This window comes from Mustela lutreola, chromosome 4, assembly GCF_030435805.1.
Source record: "Mustela lutreola isolate mMusLut2 chromosome 4, mMusLut2.pri, whole genome shotgun sequence".
NCBI classification, from domain to species: domain Eukaryota; kingdom Metazoa; phylum Chordata; class Mammalia; order Carnivora; family Mustelidae; genus Mustela; species Mustela lutreola.
In genome coordinates, this window is record NC_081293.1 from 155,655,724 (window position 1) to 155,676,772 (window position 21,049).

Sequence of the window (21,049 nt, forward strand, 5' to 3'; positions counted from 1 at the left end):
AATGGATACCTTTAGGGGAAGAGAGTTTTTACTCTCATGTTTACATTTTTACCTCTTATGTGCCTTTTAACTTTTTAATTTTCCCACTGTGCATCGGTATTACTTTTTTTCTTACAATGTGATAAATTAATACCTGCTAATTGGGGAAAATTAGAAAATATATAGGTAGAGAAGGTGGAGAACATCCTCAGCTCACCATGAAAAAAATCATTGCTAACTTTCCCCGGTCCTCCCATCCCTTCCGGTGTTTTTCAATGCATCCTTTCTTTCTACAAAAAGGGGATCATAAGATATATATATATCACAGATAGTTTTAAACCCATGCATAAAGGGGGTGATGAGCTGCGAGCTAGATTCACAGAACTGTAATTTTCTTCTTTTGAACAATTGAGTTCAACTTGGTTCTTGACGCTTTATGTCTGCTGCTGGCTATCAGCTATACCGTGTTGAGGGAATTAGGCTGAGCTGTTTTCAGGGTACCTGCCTTTTTGGGGTGTCTTTCCCCCGCAACAGTGACCTGAGGCAAGGGTGTCATGTCCCTGTGTCCTTCACTGCGTGTGCCTCTGTCCTGCTGTGGTCATCCCCTCCCTTGCCCTGGCCCACGGTCAGCTTGTGTCCTGGACAGCACCCTCCTCCAACCTCTCGTGGCACCAGCTCTGACTCCAGTGTGGGTAACTTTCCAATGCCTGGTGCCCCTTCTGCCTCCTACCATGTCCCTGTCACCACACACACACACACACGCGCATGCGCGCACACACACACACACACATTCTCTCTCACACATACTCATACACACGCACACACACACAGCACACATTTCTCTCTCATGCACACACACTCTCACACACATGCTCCCTCTCATACACACTCATACACATGCTCTGTCTCTCTCATACACACAGACTCATACATACACAAACTCTCTCTGTCTCATAAACACACTCACACACATGCTTCCTCTTACACACACTCATACACATGCTCTGTCTCATAAACACACTCACACACATCCTCTCCCCACACACGTCCCCCGGCCCCGTGCCTGCGAGGCTCCCTCAGGTCTCTCTGCCCAGGCCGTCAGTCCAGCCCAGCTCGTACTGCGTAGGAGGTGTTCCCACAGGTTCCCGGGGTTCAGTGGCTACACATCCAGACAAAGCCCCAAACATGTCTGCTCTGGCTCCAGAATCCCCATACATTCATCTGGGATCCATCGGTTCCAGTCCTGAGTCTGAGCTCTGCCCCATTTCCTCCCAGTACCCCTCCTGCAAGAACTGGGGACCCCGATCTCTTTTGGGGGCAGACAGGTTGCTTGTGTGTCACATCTGTCCTCACTGCAGAAAAGTGCTGCTCCAAGGTCCCCACGTGTTGGCTCTTGAGATTTAAAACCAAAATTTGGAAAGCAGAAAACCTCCTTCTCTCACCCTATCATGGCGTTAGACTTGTGAGAATTGATTGTGGAACTCAAAGCTGCAGCTTCTTCTGGCCTCTCTCCCCTAAGACAAAAGCTTCAGTTTATAAGGTCTACTTGTTAAGAGGGACAGAAGGGAATTAGGAAATAAATATGCAATAGCTGTTTTTCCCCTAAGCTATTATCATACTACATTTGTCCTCACTTCATTTTCACATTCTTGGGGGAGAAGTCCAAAATTTGTCTAGCCAACTCCTACCCTCTCGCCCCCTTTCCAGGAAGGTGAAGGGATTCTTTGTCCAGAAAAACTTCTTCTCTGGTTATTCCCCCAAAGATCTTCAAGCGTGGGTAATCCTGGGAAGAGGGTGTTGTCCCCCCTCCCAAAAACCTTGGGTCCCACAGCAGTGGCCTCACACCTCACCCCAGCTCCGCCACCTTCCCCACCAATCCAAACATGGATTGATCAAATCTCTCACAAGTGGTGGTAGGGGAAGAGCTGTCTTTGCTTCAAGACAACAGAGAAGGTTCCCCAGGAATCACTGTCCACTCCGTAGGCCTCCAGAGTGAAGCAGTCATGGGCAAGCCTGCGTTCTTCCCACATATGCCGTGTGCTGTGTTTTCTACATACCTGTGTATTATTTTTAAAATTGCAGAAAAAAATAATAAATGTGATCTTTAAAAAATAACAATAGATACATTTTTTTTTCAAGCATATCCCTAAGCGATTGCTCTCAACATTAAAAGGAACGGAAGAGTGTTGATTATAGCTGACTATTGTTTCCAGAGAATGAGCCTCTGAAATTAACAACACCCTGTACCTGAAGAAAGCACGTTGATAATCAATAGTGTTCATTAGCAATCCGGATACATAGTTTCTCTGTTTGAGCTGAGAGCTAAATTGGTAATTGCTCTTTTGTTATTCCCCATGGTTAAAGAAGGAGCCATAATCTGACTTTTTGTTTTGACTTTCGCTTTCAACTTGAGACCAAAGACAAGAGCAAAAGGCCAGCTAGACTTGGTCTCCGCCTGGTCTCCAGGTGTTCTTTCTCTTTTGCCTACCTGAACACTTCTCATATGTTTGGGTGCTTGCTGAGAAACGGTTCCAACTGCATCTTTAAGATATATGGTAGCTACTCCCCTCTTCATCCCAGTGGGATACAGTCAGCTCTGGGTGGCCCCGCCATCTTTGTTAGCCTAGCTCTTCGTGGTGTGTACTTTGTGGTGTGCTGAGAACAAAGATGGTCTGTCTCTCCTCAGGTTTCATGGGATCATCTCCCGGGAGCAGGCAGATGAGCTTCTCGGAGGCGTGGAGGGTGCCTACATTCTCAGAGAAAGCCAACGCCAGCCAGGATGCTACACGTTAGCTCTAAGGTGAACTTGATTCCATCCATTGTTGCTACTGCTCTATAAGTGGCCTTACTTAACTTTTTTCGCACGTTTTGATTGCCGTAAAATATATGTAACATGAAATTTACCATCTTAACCATTTTTAAGTGTGCATTTCAGTGGCATTAAATACACTGGCAATGCTGGGCATCCATCTTCACTGGGGCTTGGCAGGATTTTTTTGTCATCCCAACCAAAAACTCTGTACTCATTATCCAGTCCCTCCCCATTTCCCCCTACTTATTTTTTATTTTTGCTTTGTTTACAGAGTACCACTAGCATATTAGAGGTTTATACACTTCCTAGGCCACTGATATTATCAATAGGATGGACACTGAGGCTCTTTTTATGCACATACAGTAAACTGGAGAATTATCTGGAAAGTTAGTGCTCCTATAGTCACTTCTGCCTATATCTGAGCCAGCTGAGGAGCAATGCCTCGGCCTCACTTAGTTCCTGGGAGCCCTTGTCAAAAGTCTTTACCTCACATTGCATATGTATGCCTTCGACTGATGTGGAGTTTGTCCATGGATTCTCCCGGGGTTCAACGTTGACCCAAGGGTCACGCTGACTCCCAACAGCAGTCGTGGCACTCCAAGCCAGCAAGCCATGGGAGCAGAGTCCTCATGAGTCTTTTATCACAAAATCCCAAGAATGGAAATCACAGCACCAGAAAAGCATTGCATTTTCTGCATTTTCCTAAACTTGATCAAATATTTGGTGCCATTTGATCTTTATTGCAGTCCCATAAGGTTTGGGGAGAGCTTCCAATCCCAGAATCAAAGTGTCTTCTGAAAGTTCGTGTATGAACTCTTTGGAATTAGAAAGACCTTTTTTCCATAGAAAGAATAATATTAATGGAAACACTTCCCAGGCAAGCCTGCAATGGCATATTCCATGTGTCATCTCAACACTGTGGCTGTAGAAGGTTGCTTCCCAAGTTGCACCCAGGGATGGCTTGAACACATCTTAGATGATGTCATTATAAGGAAGTACTTTAAAAGTTAGTAAGCACTCGAGGTATGCAAAATCTTTTCCTATCCCCCCAGCCCTCCAGCAGCAGGCCAGGCCATCCCAGTGGGGAACCAAGCAAAGGCTGTGAAATATAGGACCAAGGCCAAGAGGGTGCGGCCAGTCTAAAGGGGGAGGCCCTTATAGATTAGATCCCTGGGAACCTGGTGGCTGCAGCCACAGAAGGGAGTTTTGCCCAGCTCCCCTCATCTCCTTTCTGTGGTAGCCACGAGGTGCTCCACTGGTGGCGGTCAAAGATGTCATAATAAGGGGACATCTGGGCGAGTGATGGTAGCTTCCCCTACAGAGGCAACTGGCAGGTAGAGGGAGTAGTTTTCATCAAGGGAATTTAAAAGTAAAGTATTTGTAAACCAGGCTCTACCCTCTCACCTTTACAAATGAGAATGATAAGGACTCAGCAGCCTTACTGATTTCTAGGATTCCTGCCTCTCTCCAGGGGTACCTGATTTCTCCAGATCTCAGCTTTCTTAGCCACAAAACAAGGATAATTATTCCACCTGTCTCAAACTGTCTATGATAATTAAATACAGGGAGGGTAAAATCATCCCAGGTGCCTAGTTCAGTTCCTGGCATACAATATGAACTCAAAAAGTGTCACCTACTACCTTTCTTCCATGTTCTTACTTTTAACACTGTTGTGATTTCTTCTTCTCTTGGCGGCAGGTTTGGAAACCAGACTTTAAACTACAGGCTCTTCTATGATGGAAAACACTTTGTGGGCGAGAAGAGGTTTGAATCGATTCACGATCTGGTCACAGATGGCTTGATAACACTGTACATAGAAACAAAAGCTTCTGAATACATTTCCAAAATGACAACAAACCCCATTTATGAACACATTGGATATGCCACTCTACTCAGAGAAAAAGTATCCAGGAGGCTGAGCAGGTCGAAAAATGAATCAAGAAAAACAAGCGTTACAAATGAAGAACACACAACAGTTGAAAAGGTAAGCTACACGCGTGACAGAAATGGTCTCTGCTTTTAATTTACGCTGAATAACTGCTTGGTTAAGTATGTATGTGATTGGCCAGAATGTTGGAAGAGACCCACCCACTCCCAAAGGAATCTAGAATATTCTGCTAGGAGGGATCTTAGAAATTTTCCGGCTTGGGCGTCTGGGTGGCTCAGTGGGTTAAGCTGCTGCCTTCAGCTCAGGTCATGATCTCAGGGTCCTGGGATCGAGTCCCGCATCGGGCTTTCTGCTCGGCAGGGAGCCTGCTTCCCTCTCTCTCTCTGCCTGCCTCTCCATCTACTTGTGATTTCTCTCTGTCAAATAAATAAATAAAATCTTAAAAATAAAAATAAAAATAAAAATAAAGAAATCTTCCGGCTCAACTGAGGCCCGGAAGTGTGAATTGATTTGCTCAAACTCATAGAGTCAGGTTAGGGCTTCACACATGATTATTTGTGGGTTTATTTGGAGTTTGAGAAAAAACACTTAATTAATGTTTTATGATGAAAATAGTCCTTGGTTTTAATTCCATCTGAGGCCTTACCGGCCGTCTCTGGGTCCACCTAGCTATGCAAGTACACGGCTTTTGTCTCTGCTCCTCTTAGGACTGAGTGACCATGTGTGGAGCACGGTCAGCCTTCCTGAAGGGGGTCTTACCTAGATAGCAGCTTTTACTGACAGAGCTTTATCGGGGAGAATGACTCTCTCTGGGAGGCTTAAAAGACAGGCTCTCCTTTGCCTCACTGAGGATTAGAAACTCCTAAGTGGGCAGTGTTCAGGCTGCATGGGTGGTGGCCGGATGCGGTGGGGGAGACCTGATTTTCCTCTCCAGTAAGTTGCTGTTTATTGGAAAGCACCACCACAGTTTGCTAGCAGATTCTTTGGATGTGCCCCTTTAGGAACCATCTGCTTTGCCTGGTCCTATGTGTTTTCCGCTGAAAGAAAGTGACAGCCAGTCCTACCGGCCAGCCCCCACTGAGCCCAATGTTGAAGGCAAGCTTAGACCTGGGACAGATAAATGGGGGGGGGGGGGGTTGCAGAATGGTGGGCAATGCTCCTTCTGGTGATCACTAATCCTTAATTCAACCGGAACAGTGCCCCCATCCTCCCCTGTTGTCCAGTGTGAGCATAAAGCAAAGGAACCTCAGGTTGGCTCCCTTGGCTTTGGGACAGGGACACGCCAGAAATCACTGGAACAAGGAGGAGGGCAGACGCAAGCAGCGCAGTCCTGTTGGCAGAGATGGGCTTGATCTTAATTGATTTGCTGATTGGATTTTAGAGCCTAGGAGAACCTTCCCGAAAATCACCTCAGCTGAGCAGCTGGCCCATGAAAAAATTATTTGCCATTTTCTCTTTTATAACTCCAGTGTCTCCAGGGCACCTGTCATTCTTTTACAAATAATTGATTTGGGAAATGGTGGGTTTTCTGATTGTTTACATTTTACCAAGAGGGAGGGAGGGGGCATGATCTCCAACTTTCAGAATTTGTTCCTGTCTAGGCAAAAGCCATTCCTTAGGCTGTTTGTAAAATCTGTTCAAAAGTAATTTAGAATAGAAAATCTGGAAGCTGACCTTCCCAGCCATGACAGATCAGAAGATGAATTGTAAAATAAATCTCTGAAGCAGTGTTTGTATTTCTGAGTCAGAGAGTAATGCCACCCAAAAGGCAACCTGTTACAACGGCAGGCAACACACTAGAACATTTCCAGAAAGAGAGACAAGTTGAAAGAGTACCTCTTATATGTCTGGGATGAGAGTTTAGATTCTGGGTACTGAACTGATATTTCTAGAGCCTTGTCCTTCGCCAAGAGGGAAGTCCGACTGCAAAAAACTGGTATTTCTAGATGATATTCCCATAAGGAAACTTGCAGGACAAAAACATGCCCTTTGTTGTAGATCGTTTTGAATGTAGTTATTAAAAATTAAAATTTGGTGGAAATTAACAATCAGATTAATAATCACTTTAGGTGAGCTTCCCAGGACACTTTTACCTTTCTAGGAAAAGGTAAATAAAAAAACATTGATAGAAGTCCACACTCCGGGAAGGATTTGATGGACAGGTGTTGGTGGTGTGGATTTTCTAGGACACTAATGATGCAATGTTTGGCTTTCCTGGGGGACATTCTGAACGCTAGGTCTAGTCATTTGCTGGAGGTCGCTCATTTTGTCAGCGAGTTTGTTAAGTAACTTGGTACAAATCCATCTCTTCCTCTCTGACCTGTGTTGACAAGTAGAATTATTAAAAGTCTCAGTCTTGCCAGAAATTCTATTTCCCTGAAGGGCAGGTCAGTGGACTGTTGCCATGGCGGCAGAGACTAGAAAAAAGGTAGCAGAAACTTGAATGGATTGACTGAGAAGTGCCCAAGGGCACCTGTCTGATTTGATAATGGCGCATCGTGGAGGTTTTAATGAGTGAAATGGGTAGATTTCCTAATAATTCTCAATCCAGACAGCCTGGCATTTCATTTTCCAAACTACTTAAACTTTGTTCGCCCATTTATTTTATTGATCATTTCCAAATGAATCCAGAGAGACGGTAGTACCTCAAAATCCCAGAATATTATCAGTGTTAATTGGCATAAAGATATTACCTACCCCATCAGATCTGAGTGGTTTCCAGATTTATCTCCTGTCGAGGTGGTTAGCAGTGAACTTGATTTTAATAACTGTAGATGAGGAAGGGAGGTGGGGAGGGTACCAAAAAAAAAAAAAAGTTGGGGTAGTTAGCCAATAGCAACCTTTTTCTTTTCTGATTCTTCAATTGATTTTTAAAACTTTATGATACATAAGGGCCACCCATTTTGGTGCATTTAATTAAAATGGTCATGCCCTGTGTAATTTCTCTTTTTGGAACTTATTTCAGAATTGATCCCATAGATGGATTATCTACTGTCCTCCAAAACCAGCATCTGAGCAGTAGGATTTAGCATTGCTTCAGGCATTTATAATTTACAGAATTCGCATGTGTGAGGTAATTCCCCATTTTTTCTTCAGAGCAACTTTGCCAGGTCCATAGAGCAGGAATCATTGTCCCCAGTTCACTGTGGCAGAGTAAGGAACCAAACCCAGGTTTCTGAGCCCCGAGTTCAGACCTTCCTAAACCTACAGAGCTGAGAGGCCCCGTTCTGTTCTCATAGCCCTTACTGCTTTAAGCAAATACCCCTGGTTCTCCCCACACTCAGTCAGTTGTTGCTAAGAATCACTCAATATTTCCATCATCTGTTTTTTAAAAAACACCGCTATTACTAGCTGTACTAACTAAGCTTTCTTAGGAAGGATACTCTGCTGAATCAGACATATATGACAATAGTGTTTTCCATGGCACAGGTTTATTCGATAAATTCGGCTTGCCTATAATTAAACTGCATTTACGTTTTACTAGAGAAAAACCATCCATATCCTTGCTATAGGGAAAACAGAGTTTAGAATATATCTTACCAGTTCATTCATTTCACTATTTTTTCTAACAGCAAAAATTAGAAAATAGCCTAAAATACCCACGGTTGGAGGCTGTTTCAATGAATTAGGGCGCACCCAAGTGAAGGCATACCATGCAACCACAGAAAAGAATAAGAATCCCCGTCCGCACTGATATGGGAATGATTATCCAGAGTCATTAAATGCCAAAAACAACTTACAATATAATGTGTATTTGTGGTTTCATTTGTGTGAACCAGAAGAAAAACATTTTTGCGTATGTTTTTCCCGCAAAATCATAAGCTGTCCCTTGAAGTTTACAAGAGCTAGTAGTATCACTGGTTGCCTGGCGAGTGGGTTGGGGGTGGGGGAGATTATCTGGGAAATAAGGGTGGGGACCAGATTCTTCCCTGCTATTTCATACTGTTTGAATTTTGAACCACAGTAACTGCGGCATTCTATTCAAAAAATTACACAAGAAAAAAAAAGAATGCGTTAGGTTTTAAATTCACATATGCCAGAGCAAACCCTGAGTAAAACCTCTTCTGTGCTCAAGGCATCACGCACACACATACAGAGAGGAAGCAAGCAAGTCCTGCCTCTGGGTTCAGGCTGGTTTTCCCACCTCTTTGCATGGGTCCCCCTCCCCATCCTGATAGCTCCTCTTTCCCTTCATCTCTCCCTTGGATGCCTAGCAAAGAGTCTGTGTGTAGCAGACTTTAAGGCTGGGACCAGAAGAGGGTAAAGGACCAAAATCACCACGTGAAGACTTTGATGTGACTATCCCTGGAAATGGTTGGCTGTCGCTTCCTCACTGGCACTGCTCCCCTGGGAGCCTGCCCAGCCCTCCCCACATTTTCCATGCCCCTCACCCCACCCCATCTCTGCTTTCTTAAGCTGTGAAGACCAGCTTCCAGATTCCTCTTGCTCTCCTACAGCGCCAGGGAAGCCCTCTTTGATTTCTGCTTGTCTTCCTGTGAACCCAGGAGAGTGACCTTTTCCTGATTGAAGGACTCTGCGCCTGGTTAGGACGTCTTCCTCTGCAGATGAGCTGTTTCAGACAGGAGCACTCTCTCCTCGACCTCAATCCACCTTTTTTTTTCCTTTTTGAAATAATTATCTTCTTCACATCCAGAGTGAGCCTCTCATTGTTTATTTTGTTGTTTCAACACTAAGAACCAGGTAGCCTGCCAGAGATCTTGGCCCAGCAAGGACGCTACATTTTCCGACCCGGCCCTGGAGCAGGAGGTCATAGCCACACCAGGGAACAGATCTCCAGGTGTCGCTGACAGAAGCCTCACAATTCAGTTGAGCTGAGACTGAATGGCTCTCCCCTCCAGTCTCACAGTGGTACCTAAGTGTTGAAAGGCCCTTCATGACTTTTTGTTCATCGGAGAGTTGCTCTTGCTTTTGTTGTTTTCATCTTAGAAACGTGATTTTCTTTGTCTGTAGGACAAAATCCAAATTCCTCTACAGGATGTTTATAGCTTGTCTGAGCCTGGAAGTAGAGCCTGAGACAAGGGTTTGGTACATGGGTAATTTTTGAAGGCATTCTAACGAGTAGGAAGGAGAGGTCTGGAGAAGGAAACAGATGAGAAGACCACCCAGTAAGAATGGATGTTATTGAGTTGGGCATCTTCTGAGAAGCCATGCAGAATTGCTCCTAAGAGGAACTGTGTGTCTGTGGGGGGAGGGCACTGTTTATCTACCACTTCCTTTCTTCTATCCTCTGTTGGGTAAGGGGTGCTTGTGAGCTGTTAAGTCCCTCACATACCAGACTGTACATGTGGAGAGCCAGGTGGATGCCCATGGGCATCCCCAACAGTCCTATCAGAGAAGCCCTAGACAGAAAGTAAGAGGTGCACAGTGAGGACAGTTGCTAAGGGGCTGCCTTGTCAGAAGGCAAGATCGGCAGCAATCCCTGGGGTAGACAGTTGTGAGGGACAGTAAAAAAAAAAAAACAAAAAAAAACGAATGGAAATGCCCACTATGGCCCGGGCCTGCCTCTCTGAGCCTGTCTCCCCCTTGCTGGCCTTCCTTACAGGCCTGCCCTCCGCAGATATTCCTGTGCTCTCACTTCCCCTCCCCCAGGCCTGTGTCTGTTGGCTCCTGTCCATCCTTTAGCATCCCGCACAGCCTCTCTGGTAAAACCTACTGGGGCTCACCCTCCTTCACACACTCTCAAAGAATCTCCCACCACAAAACCACCCCCAGGCTTTGCACATAATCTCCATGATAATTTAACATGCTGTATCCTCAGGAGTAGATGAGACCAGTGGTTCTCAAAGTAGGGCCCTCAGGGACCAGCAGCATCGACAGCACCCAGGAGACTGATGAGAAGCACCCCTACTCAGGCTCACCCAGCACTGCTGAGTCAGGGACCCTTGGGAGATGGGGGACACCTCAGTCTGTGTGTGAGGGAGCCCTAGGGGGGCTCCATCATGCACCCACTGTTTGGAGGCCTCTCCTCCCCAAGCAGTCGACCTGTCCGAGGCCCAGGTCACCCTGCGGTTCACTCCCCTGCTCTAAATCCTGGCCCACGTAGTGCTCAGCAGAGGACACACCACCCATTGAACAGCAGATGGCTCACGTTAAAATGGAGCAGACCGCATCACACTCACCTGGAGGAACATGCATGTCAAATACACCAAGATGTGTGGGTATCACACATCCCCCCTCTCCTCGCCCTTCCTCTGGCCAGCTCCTTCCTCCCTGGGCTAATTTCACTCTTGGAGTGGCAAGAGTAGCGCCTGGAGGAGGAGGGTCTTAGAGACCATTTTGTGCGGCCCCTTTGTTTTACACCACAGGAAGCTGAGGCACCTAGCTCATTAGTCTTGGCGTATTTCAAAGACACCCAAAGGTCATGAAGGCTTGGATAGGCAAAAAAAAAAAAAGACTTTAAAGTTCCCTACAACTTAGAAGTTCTCTTAAAGTTAAACTCTTTGAGGAACACAAGTTATACCTCAGGACTTCTATGTGAATGACTGAAAAGTGGAAAATGAACTATGATTATAGTTAGTCTAGAAGGTGTCTCAGCAATCAGAATCCAGCAGGAAATGGAAGACATGTTTGCTGGGATTTTAAAGAGAATTTGATTAATAAGGGATTTATCCCAGGGCCTGGCAATGGCAGGAAGTGTTTAGTTACCTCCCCAGGGATGAAGGGACCTGCAGAAGGTGCTGGGTTACTGGTGTCTGATGAGAGCTGGAATGGAGTCTTCCATAAGAGGGGGGCTTCCACAAGTAAAGGGCTCCCACAGAAGCGGAGGCTTGCCCAAAAGGGGGCTTACGTGATAAGAGGGTTCCCACAAAAGGGGCATTCCCACAGGAGGGGAACTCCCATAGGAAGGGGCTTCCACACAGAAGGGAGCTCCCATGGGATGGGGGCTTGCACAGAAGAGAGATTCACATAGTGGAGGGCTGCACAGGAAGGACTCCCACAGTCAGTCAAGGGTATAGCCATGCAGCCACTGACCTGTGATACTACCAAAAGGGAGAGATAGGGAAGAAGTAACCCAACTTCTCTGTCCTCTAGCCTTTGATCTCCTGCCTATACCTTCCATTGCGAAAACTCAACCAGGAACCGGGGAGTAAAAGAGCTGGGGATACAGACCACATGAGTCAGTCTTCCCACCATCAGTAAAAGCAGGGCAGAGAATGAATTGAGGGAAGGTAGTAGAATGTGGCAGAGAAGAACCAATGCAAGGAGTGAATGCAGACCAATTGCATTGGTCACTATGTTAGCACCATTCTAATTACTACATAAAGTTCAAGATCAGATGCTGTAATTGGCATTAATGCAAGATAACGAGGTAGCCCCTTTTCCTGGATGGGCTCCTCAGCTATGCCATTACGGGAAGGATCTTGGTTCTGGGCTCATAAAACTTCACCAAGCAGAGGGGCTGCTTTCATTTGCCAAGGTAAGAGCCTGAATTGTTAATGTAGAAAACATCAAGGAACCGAGAACAATCTGCTCATATTTCCAGGGTCTGGAAAACCTGTAGATTTGCCCCAACAGGAGGTCCCTTGGAAATAATCTGTAACTGACATAATCAGTCTTTTCTCAGCAGTCAAGGATAAATGGAGATGAGCATGACTTAGCTAGTAAAAGTGACAGGCACAGTAATGACTCTTCCTACCTTGCATACACAGAGTCATAAAAAGGAATGGCATATAATGTTATAAGAATGGATTTGAACTTAGATTACATTTGCTCATGAAAACAGGTTTTAAGGAGCCTTATTTTCCATCAGAATCCCCTAATGGGGTGGGATTTATCTTGCAATCTGAAAAATAGTTGATTTTGCTAGGTTAGTCGTTCTCAAACCAGCTGCAACTTAGAATCACCCTGGGAGCTTAAAAAAATTAAAAACAAAAAACAAAAAACAAAAACCCCATCTTTGGCCTCTCCTGACTTCTTCTTCTTCTTCTTTTTTTTAAGATTTTATTTATTTATTTGACAGAGATCACAAGTAGGCAGAGAGGCAGGCAGAGAGAAAGGAAGGGAAGCAGGCTCCCTGCTGAGCAAAGAGCCGGATGTATGCCGGGCTCAATCCCAGGACCCTGGGATCATGACCTGAACCAAACGCAGAGGCTTAACCGACTGAGCCACCCAGGCACCCCTCTCCTGACTTCTTAAATCAAGGCCTCCTGCCAGTGAAATTCAGGCATCTCTATTTTTAAGGTCCCCTAGGTGATCCTAAAGTTCTCATCCCGTGGTAAGATGAAATGTGAGACAGGAATTAAAGGTTACCAGGTACTTGGCGCATTTTCTTAGTGATAACCTGTACCACCTGCTCTCATGCCCCTCCTAGGCCCTAATTTAGATGTTGCGATTCATTCTCTACCTTGACCCGCACTAGAAAGTCCTCCATGAGAACATTTGTTAAGGTGGTGAACTCCGGTGGATCAGAGGTTTGCTTTGCTACTTTTTTCCTGTTTTTTTTTTTTCGATATCATTAGACGAGAGAAATCAGCTGGAATAAGATTAAAAGAATTAAATGAAGGGACAGGGAAAAATCAATGCTTCTTCTTTATAGGACAAATACTGGTAGTTTTTTAATGGCAAAGTTTGTAGGACTATGATTCTCAACCTTGGCTGCCCACTACAATTTATTGGGGTGTTTTCAAAAATACCAATGCCTGGGCCACACCCCCAGAAAATCAGATTTAACTACTGGCATAAGGCCCCGCATCTGGATTTTAGATGCTCCAGGTGATTCTGATCTGCCGCCAAAGCTGAGAACCCTTTGCTTTAGAAAAATAACTAAATCCACTGAATGTATCTTTTATCAGAAAGCTTCTCCTTCTGCCAGTCCCGCATTATCAGTGATCTCAAAATAGAAATTTACAGAAACAAAAAGGAGAGTTATCCTAATATAGTCAGAATTTGTCAGAATAAGGTGCACCAAACCCTCTTTATTCATCCCCACCTAAATCTAGAAAATGGTTGGAGAGGCAGCCCTTGCTAAAGTATTTTTATGTAAGCAGTGCCATCTAGTGGCTAAGAGGAGAATTACCTGCTCGTGACCATCTTGAAGGACCACACTAACCAGATGTGGGAGTAATGAACAAGAACACATTTTCAGCAATGAATCCACTGAATCATTCCCACTTCCTCGGGTTTTATAGCACAGATCAGGCTATGCAATGGCCAGTGTCTGTCCTTTATGTAATGCGTGCTCATTCTCTGTGTAAGCAGATGGGCAGCTCTGCTAGCTTGAGACGCTGAGATGTAGAAATGGTCCCAGTGATGGTGATTTTTTAAAAAAATAGACCAAAACTTAACGAATGGTAGTTTCTTAAAGGCTAATTGCAAAGTCTATCCGTGGACAGGACAATGAGTAAAAATAGTTTGACCACACGGACCATCTGATAGTCTCTTGAGGTCCCTCACACTTTGAGAACTACTTCTGCTGGCAGAATTCTGGTGGATTAAAAGCACACCTTTTAGGGAAGTTTATATTTGGATGTCTCTAGGCCGGTGTTTGTGGGAGTCAGTATGCCATTTTCATCACCTTTGACTGTGGGCAGTAAATGAAGCTGTCCCCTAGGACCGCTGTCCACCTTCCGTTACTTCAGTCTTTGCCCTCGGTGTGACCTCAGAGCTCCTCCCATTGGCTTTCACTGGGGTGGGCAGCAAAACTGACCCTGGGCCTGTGTCATTCGAAGCCACTCTCCGGGTAATTCTGATGTGTTGTCCCAATAAAGAGCCATGGACCCAGTCTTATTCTCTTCCCTGCAGAGATGAGAAATGAGCCCAAAGCTCGAGGTGACACAGTGACAATGAATGCTGGTGGGATAAGACACAACTTTAGGGAATTCCACTACTTTCCTTCTCTTGCAGTGCTTCTCCTTCTGCCACCTTTCCGTCTCTCTAATCAAGATTTAGCAGTCTCCTCACCTACACCCCCTTGGTGAGTTGCTCTCATCTGTGCCACCTAGAACCTATGACTTCTCTTTGGGAAACCGCACCCAGAGCCAGCTCCCCGCCCACTCTCAAGTTCTGTGCTTCTGGTGCCATCAGACCTAGTCCCTAGCCCAGAGGTGGGCTTGTCATTCAAGGCTGCTCTGAGGGGTCCCATTTCCCTGGCTACTGGGGTGGGTTCAAAAGTGGACATGTGATCAAGTCAGAGCCACTGAAACGATTAGACTTTCACTGTGAGTTTCAGAAAGAAGGTCAAATGTGCTTTTTTCCTGTTAGTTGGATTCAGCAGGAAGTAGAGTCTGAGTGGCTGAAGTCTTCCCTCTGATGCTGAGAAAACAGAGCTGGAAAGGAAGAGACACGGAGTCCTCAGAACTTGGTCTGTGCCTCTACCAGAGCTGCCCCCAGAGCCTGCCACCCTCTGCTGGGTATTTCAGTCATGTCCGTTGTATGAGTCGTCTAATTCCCGTAGAGCTTCTTAGCTGTGGGGATGGGAATGTTTGGGTTGAGGTTAGATGTCTACTGTCTTTATAGCCAGAAGAACTCTAACTCCTACCACCCTCCTCGGGGCCCCCCACACTCTTCTATCCTGCACTGACTGCCCACCTTATTAAGAAAGTGAAAGCTCCAGTCTTCAAATTCAGGCCCATTTTAATTCTAACCAGACAATCCACACTATTCTTCTTTAACATGATGGTGTTACATTGGAAAGGGGAACTAGGTCTAATGTTGACTGAAATGAGTAGGAATGTAGTACCTGGATTACCAGGTGGACATGGGAAATAACCCCATAACCCAAAACCCTTCTCTTGTCGCCTGTTGACTTCTTCATAATTATCTGCATCTAAGGCAAATTGTTAAAGAGTTCTAGTGAATTCTCATAAACTGGATTTTTATCTATTCATGATTTAGCCATGAAGTTCGTGTGTGTGTGTGTGTGTGTGTGTGTGTGTGTTAACAAAATGGAAAGAAACAGCTCTAGCTGGAGTGTTGGATCTGGCCCCTGTTGAACATGAGCTTCTGCCTAGCCCCACCCCATCCCCACCACAGGTTACCAGTAAAACAGATGCTGTAAGCTGGAAACCTGCAGCAAAAAGTCAACATATTATCTGTAGTATTTATGAATTAAAAGCTTGGTCTCTAATAGTTTGTGGGGTTTTTCCCAGCTGTGGGGAAGAGGAAGGATTTTGTTTCCTGAATAATTTCCATTGACATTAATGGAAATGAAATGGTCAAGGCTACATCTTGGACTATTTGTTTTCATTGCCTCTGGAATAGGTTGCAGAGCAGGCATTACTCATTTTTCAATAATGAAATGTCTGGCTGGGTTTTATGATGACAATTTATAAATTTCCCAGTTGGTCTTGTCTCTCCTCATACATAAGCACTTAGAAGTTTCCAGAAAGTTAATATTTCACTTTGTACCTAGTCTCTATTAATGAAGCTAATGAGGCCCAGCCATCAAAAGAGTAAGTTAAAGTTTCCAGATGCAATTTTTACAGTTCTCATGTGACTTGGCAGCTTTAAAAAAAAAAAAAAAAACAAGTAAGAAGTCAGTTCGCTGTCACTTGCAACAGATCCTTAGTTAACTCTCCAACTGAGAGTCGGGAATACGACAGGGAATTAGGGAGCTGAGCATGTCCCAACATGCCTTCACCAGTGAGGGCAGTTCCGTTGTATCGCAGTGCGTATGAATAACATGTAACACTATCCGTGACATAAGTGATTTCTACTGTTTTTAATCCTTGAATGATTTTAGGAAAGTTACAGTTACAGCCACAAAAACAACAACTCTACATTAATCAAGCATGGCATCATTTTTAACCTTTATAAATGGAAATCGTTTCACTCAGCTTCCTAACAACCTTTAAGTCTTGGGCTCTCTACTCTTCTATCAGGAAGAAGCAAGAAACCTAAGGGTTGGAGGGGGTCCGGTGAGTGGGCCACGGGCAGAAAACTAGAAACTTGCCTGTCACAGAACTAGTTCCCAGTAACTACCACGTGGCTGGTTTGACAAGACTCCTGTCCTTTCCACTCTACCACACGACAAAGGAAACCGATACGATTTGGGTCTAATTTTAAAGCTTCTAAACAAAGCATGATGTTGGGGATTGTTTCCCTCCTCACACAGAAGTTCTCCGTTCTCTCTGTGGATGAGTCTCATCATCTTTTGGTCCTGACTAATTTGTTCTTATGAAGAAATATGTCTGGCTGAGGGAGTTCCTGAAGAAGACAAGGGCTCGTTACAGAAAAACATGCCTACCTGGGCGATTTCTAAACGAACACCCCATGTGCATCTCCGGCCTAGAGCTCTGAGAGTTGGAAAGGGTTTGGCAATATGGAAAAGCTCTGTTGACCTTCACTAAATCCCAGAGTGACTATGAAATGCACGTTTTCAGCTGCAAACATCTCGCTTCTTCCAGTCCTCCTGGGAGAAATCTGGGTGAGAGGAAGCTGAAACCACAGTTAGCTTGTGAACCTCGGGAAGTAAGGTGGGACTCGGGTCCCCCTCTGTGGTGGCTTTGAAACAGCAGCCGACCTGTGGGAGCGTAGAGCCGTATACATGGACCTTGTAATGAATTGGATTTGCCCTCCTCTGGCGAGTTCAATGTAGAAACCAACGGGCGAGCTGAGGAAGAAACACCCGCATTCACCGAGGCTCTGCCAAGGACCAGGGCGGTGGGGCGCTTTGCGTTGGCTGTATTCTGTCCTCACAGCCATTCTGGGGGACAGAAACCCGGGTGGCTGGAGTCGCTTATTCATGACCACTCAGCTTGTGAGCCGGGACACAAGCCCTGTGGGTCCTGACCCATGAGCTTCTTTGAGAGCTCCTGGCTCCCTGAGAGTGAATTCCCCAGGGTGGCCTTTTATGACCTTGTCCCCTTACCCCGGCCCCCAGCGTGTGCATGCGCACATCTTGCCCTCATCTGCTTTCTATCCCGTGCTGGGTCCAAGAGGCTGCCGCTGCTCCGCCATTATCATTTTCCGAGCAAACCAGCTGCTTTCACACCCTTCAGCTTCTTCCCCTTGGCAACGTTCCTCGCCTCCTCTCATCCAGCCTCCTGCCTCGACTTAGGGAATGCTTACCTGTCTTTCCTAGACCAAGCTGAAGCATCTCCTGACTTGCAAGCTCATAGCTGGCCAATCACACTGACAAGGGCTAGCTCAGGATGGGCCAGTATTGCGGGCACAGTAAGGAGGCCCTAGGTCTCTCTGCCAGAGCAATTAGGGAAGAGGCATGTTCTCCTTCTGAAGTGGGTCATTTGAACAATTCCAGCCTTGGTCTATGCCCAGTGCATTTCCCTTTCTTTTTGTTGTACTGCTGGTTTGTGTAGAGTTCCTGTTTCCTGAAGCCAAAATAGCTCTAATGGAATCCCAAAGGAAGGCAGGCCCGTGCCTAGGAGAGAAGGACCTTCTAGAACAGGAAGGAATATAGCTTGGCAGACAAGAGGGTCAGGTAGGGGAAGGGAGGCTGATAAGCTGGGTGAGTCTGAGAAGGGACACAAAGGCAGGCTGAGAAGTGTGGGTGTTATGCCTGAAAGCTTGAGGAGCTGCCAGAGTGGTGAGTTGGTGAACGATGACTTGACATGGGTCAGCATGGCAGCTGGGTTGGAGGGGAGAGAGGGCAGCAGAAGAACAGATGTGGTGATCTGTGCACATCTGCAGCTTCAGTTTCCGAAGCCAGCAGCTTTGGGCAGTAGCTGTTGGCAAGTCTTTAGAAGCCAGCATTTTCCATTTTTCAATGGCAGCACCAAGACTCAAACTAAAGATTTTCTTACTCTTCTGATTTCAGAAAGCCCAAGTGTGGTAAATGGTTTCTCACAAGTTTCTCCAGGTTTGGCGTTCGAGGTGAAAACTAGAAACCCCTTACCACACTTTTGCACATAAATTGGGACCCACAGAGCTGCACTGGCTCAAAGGGCTTGTCTGTTCAAGACCTGACCCTCTCTTCTCCAAAGCCCTTTGCCCACAGCTCTTCAACACACTCCAAATAAATGTTTGTCAAATGAATGAGTGTGTTTGTAGTCATCGCTCATTCCACTGTCCCCGAGCAAAGAAAGAAAGAAAATGTGTATGTTTCTTTAAATGCTGTAGACTTTAAAAACAATCAATATTGAATTTGGTAATAAAATAAAAATACTCATTAACCTGGACTTCACAAGTCCTGACCTTTAATACCCACAAAAAATTTACCAACTAATTAAAGAGTTTACAGGATATTAAAATGGAAATGGTATTACTTAAGAGAGCAAAGGTTTTTCTACCAGCTCAATGAGAACGTTCAGCTAGAAATGGGGTAAAAAGAGGTCAGCAGTGTTCAGGCTGCTAATCATGTTTTCTCTAATCCAATGGTTCTCAGCTTTTATTGTACATGAAAATCCCCTGCAAAGTTGGTTAATACACAGATTTCCAGGCCCCCCCTCCATGAGAGCAGACACAGTAAGTCTGGGCTGGGGCCCAGCTTGCCAGGAGATGAGGGACCACACCCAGAAGCCACTGGTCTAATCAGTATAGCAGGACTGTGATTAACTAGATAAGGCAATTCTGGGACTAGGGCAATGTGATAGTTGATTAATAACATATATAATTATTAGGCAGATAATAATTATCTATTATATATTATTAATTATCATGTTGCCCTAGTCCCAGAGTTTCTTTGTATATTATATATTATTATATATTAATGTATTTATATTACATATAATATTTTACTATATATTAATATCTTATGTGTATTATTATATATTAATATTTTATGTTGTATATATAGTTAAATATTATCTAATATAGTGTGTGTGTGTGTGTGTGTGTGTGTGTGCTCTTTATTCCTCCCCTCCTAGAATATAAGCAGGTATCCCCCGTTGCGATCATGTGACCTGTTTTCATCTATTATGATATTCTCCCTAGTGGCCTCTGAAGGGCATCTCTTTGCAGCAGGTGCAACCTGGTGGTTAAGGAGCTGGGGCTCCAGACCAGTGGCTGGTCGTATGGCCCTTGGCAAGTCACTTAAACTCCCTGTGTCCTCATGTGAGGATGATTACAGCACTAGCCTCGTGTTTCTTCCTTCATAGAGATCTCCAAACACCCCATGCACATTCCAGCCACCGTGACATTGCTCTCCCTGAGTGGCCCAGCCAGCAACGTGCTCCCTCTTCTGAACCCTGCCTGTGCCCCCTGCCATCCCTGCGATTTTCATCCCAGCCTGCTTTCTTCCCTTCTGACCTTGCGCGGTGCTGGCACAGAGCCAGCCCTCAACTGAGGAAGGGCCTCTCCCACTTCCCTTGGCACGCTCCTGCTCCTCAACCCCCTACCCTTCCCTGCCTCCCTATCATCTGGATCCTACCCACATCTTCTAAGGAGCCCCGGCTGTATTCTGCTGTGAATGCTCGGTGTTGGTCTCCCTTGCTCTGTTCGGAGACTTCAAAGGGATGCACCTTCCACAGTTCGGCCACCTTGCAGGACTCACTGCAGCAAATGGACTTTCGTACTTGCTGCCCACTGAGTGTCGAGGGAAAGGAAGAGGAGGAAGGATGGAAGGACTCTTCCCACATTGCTCACTGCTCGTATAACATTTTTCCTGTGATTTTAAAAACTAAAGGATTAGGGCACCTGGGTGGCTCAGTGGGTTAAACCTCTGTCTTTTGCTTGGGTCATGATCTCAGGGTCCTGGCGTCGAGCCCCTCATCGGGCTCTCTGCTCAGTGGAAGCCTGCTTCCCCCCACCCCCACCCCCGCCACCTGCCTCTCTGCCTACTTGTGATCTCTGTCTGTCAAATAAATAAGCAAAATCTGAAAAGAAAAACAAAAAACTAAAGGAAAATCTATTTGGTAGAAACCTAGAAATGATTTAGGCTGAACCATATGAAACTGTTGATATTTGATCATTCTTCTCCCGTAGATAAGGTGATTTCATGTGGCTCGAACTGATACCTATTTTTTTTAAGAATTTCTTTCTTTATTTTAGAGCAGGAGAACATGAGAGAGTGAGCAGAGGGGAGGAGAGGGCCAAGCAGACCCTGTGCTGAATGTAGAGCCTGACACGGGTCTCGATCCCACAAAGCTGAGATCATGACCTGAACCGAAATCAAGAGTTGGATGCTTAATCGACTAAGCCACCAGGTGCCCTGGAACAGATATCTATTTAATATGAGTGCTTGGATCCTACTAACTATAGAAAGCTATACTTGCCCAGTACATAGTTAACACGCTGAATATTCATTCGTAAGTTCTGAAGGGTCAGACAGGATGATTGATCAGAGTAATAGTGTTCAGTTGGCACTAGGTGGCAGATCTTTTTACATTTTCTAGGAACTGGTGACTGTTGCACCATTCCTGTGTGTGTGTGTGTGTGTGTGAGAGAGAGAGAGAGAGAGAGAGAAACCCCAGATCACTTGGGGTCAGACACCTTCAGGGCTTGTTTGTTCACTG

General features: G+C 45.5%; 1 protein-coding gene across 1 annotated transcript in view; it reads left to right on the plus strand.

Moving 5' to 3' along the window:
- The window catches only part of CHN2 (chimerin 2), a 290,116-nt gene that overhangs the window by 184,774 nt on the left and 84,293 nt on the right, over positions 1–21,049 (plus strand). Inside the window, exons 5-6 of the mRNA XM_059171458.1 lie at positions 2,666–2,779; positions 4,490–4,775. Coding sequence (XP_059027441.1) covers positions 2,666–2,779; positions 4,490–4,775 — 400 coding nt within the window. The remainder of the gene's footprint in view (positions 1–2,665; positions 2,780–4,489; positions 4,776–21,049) is intronic.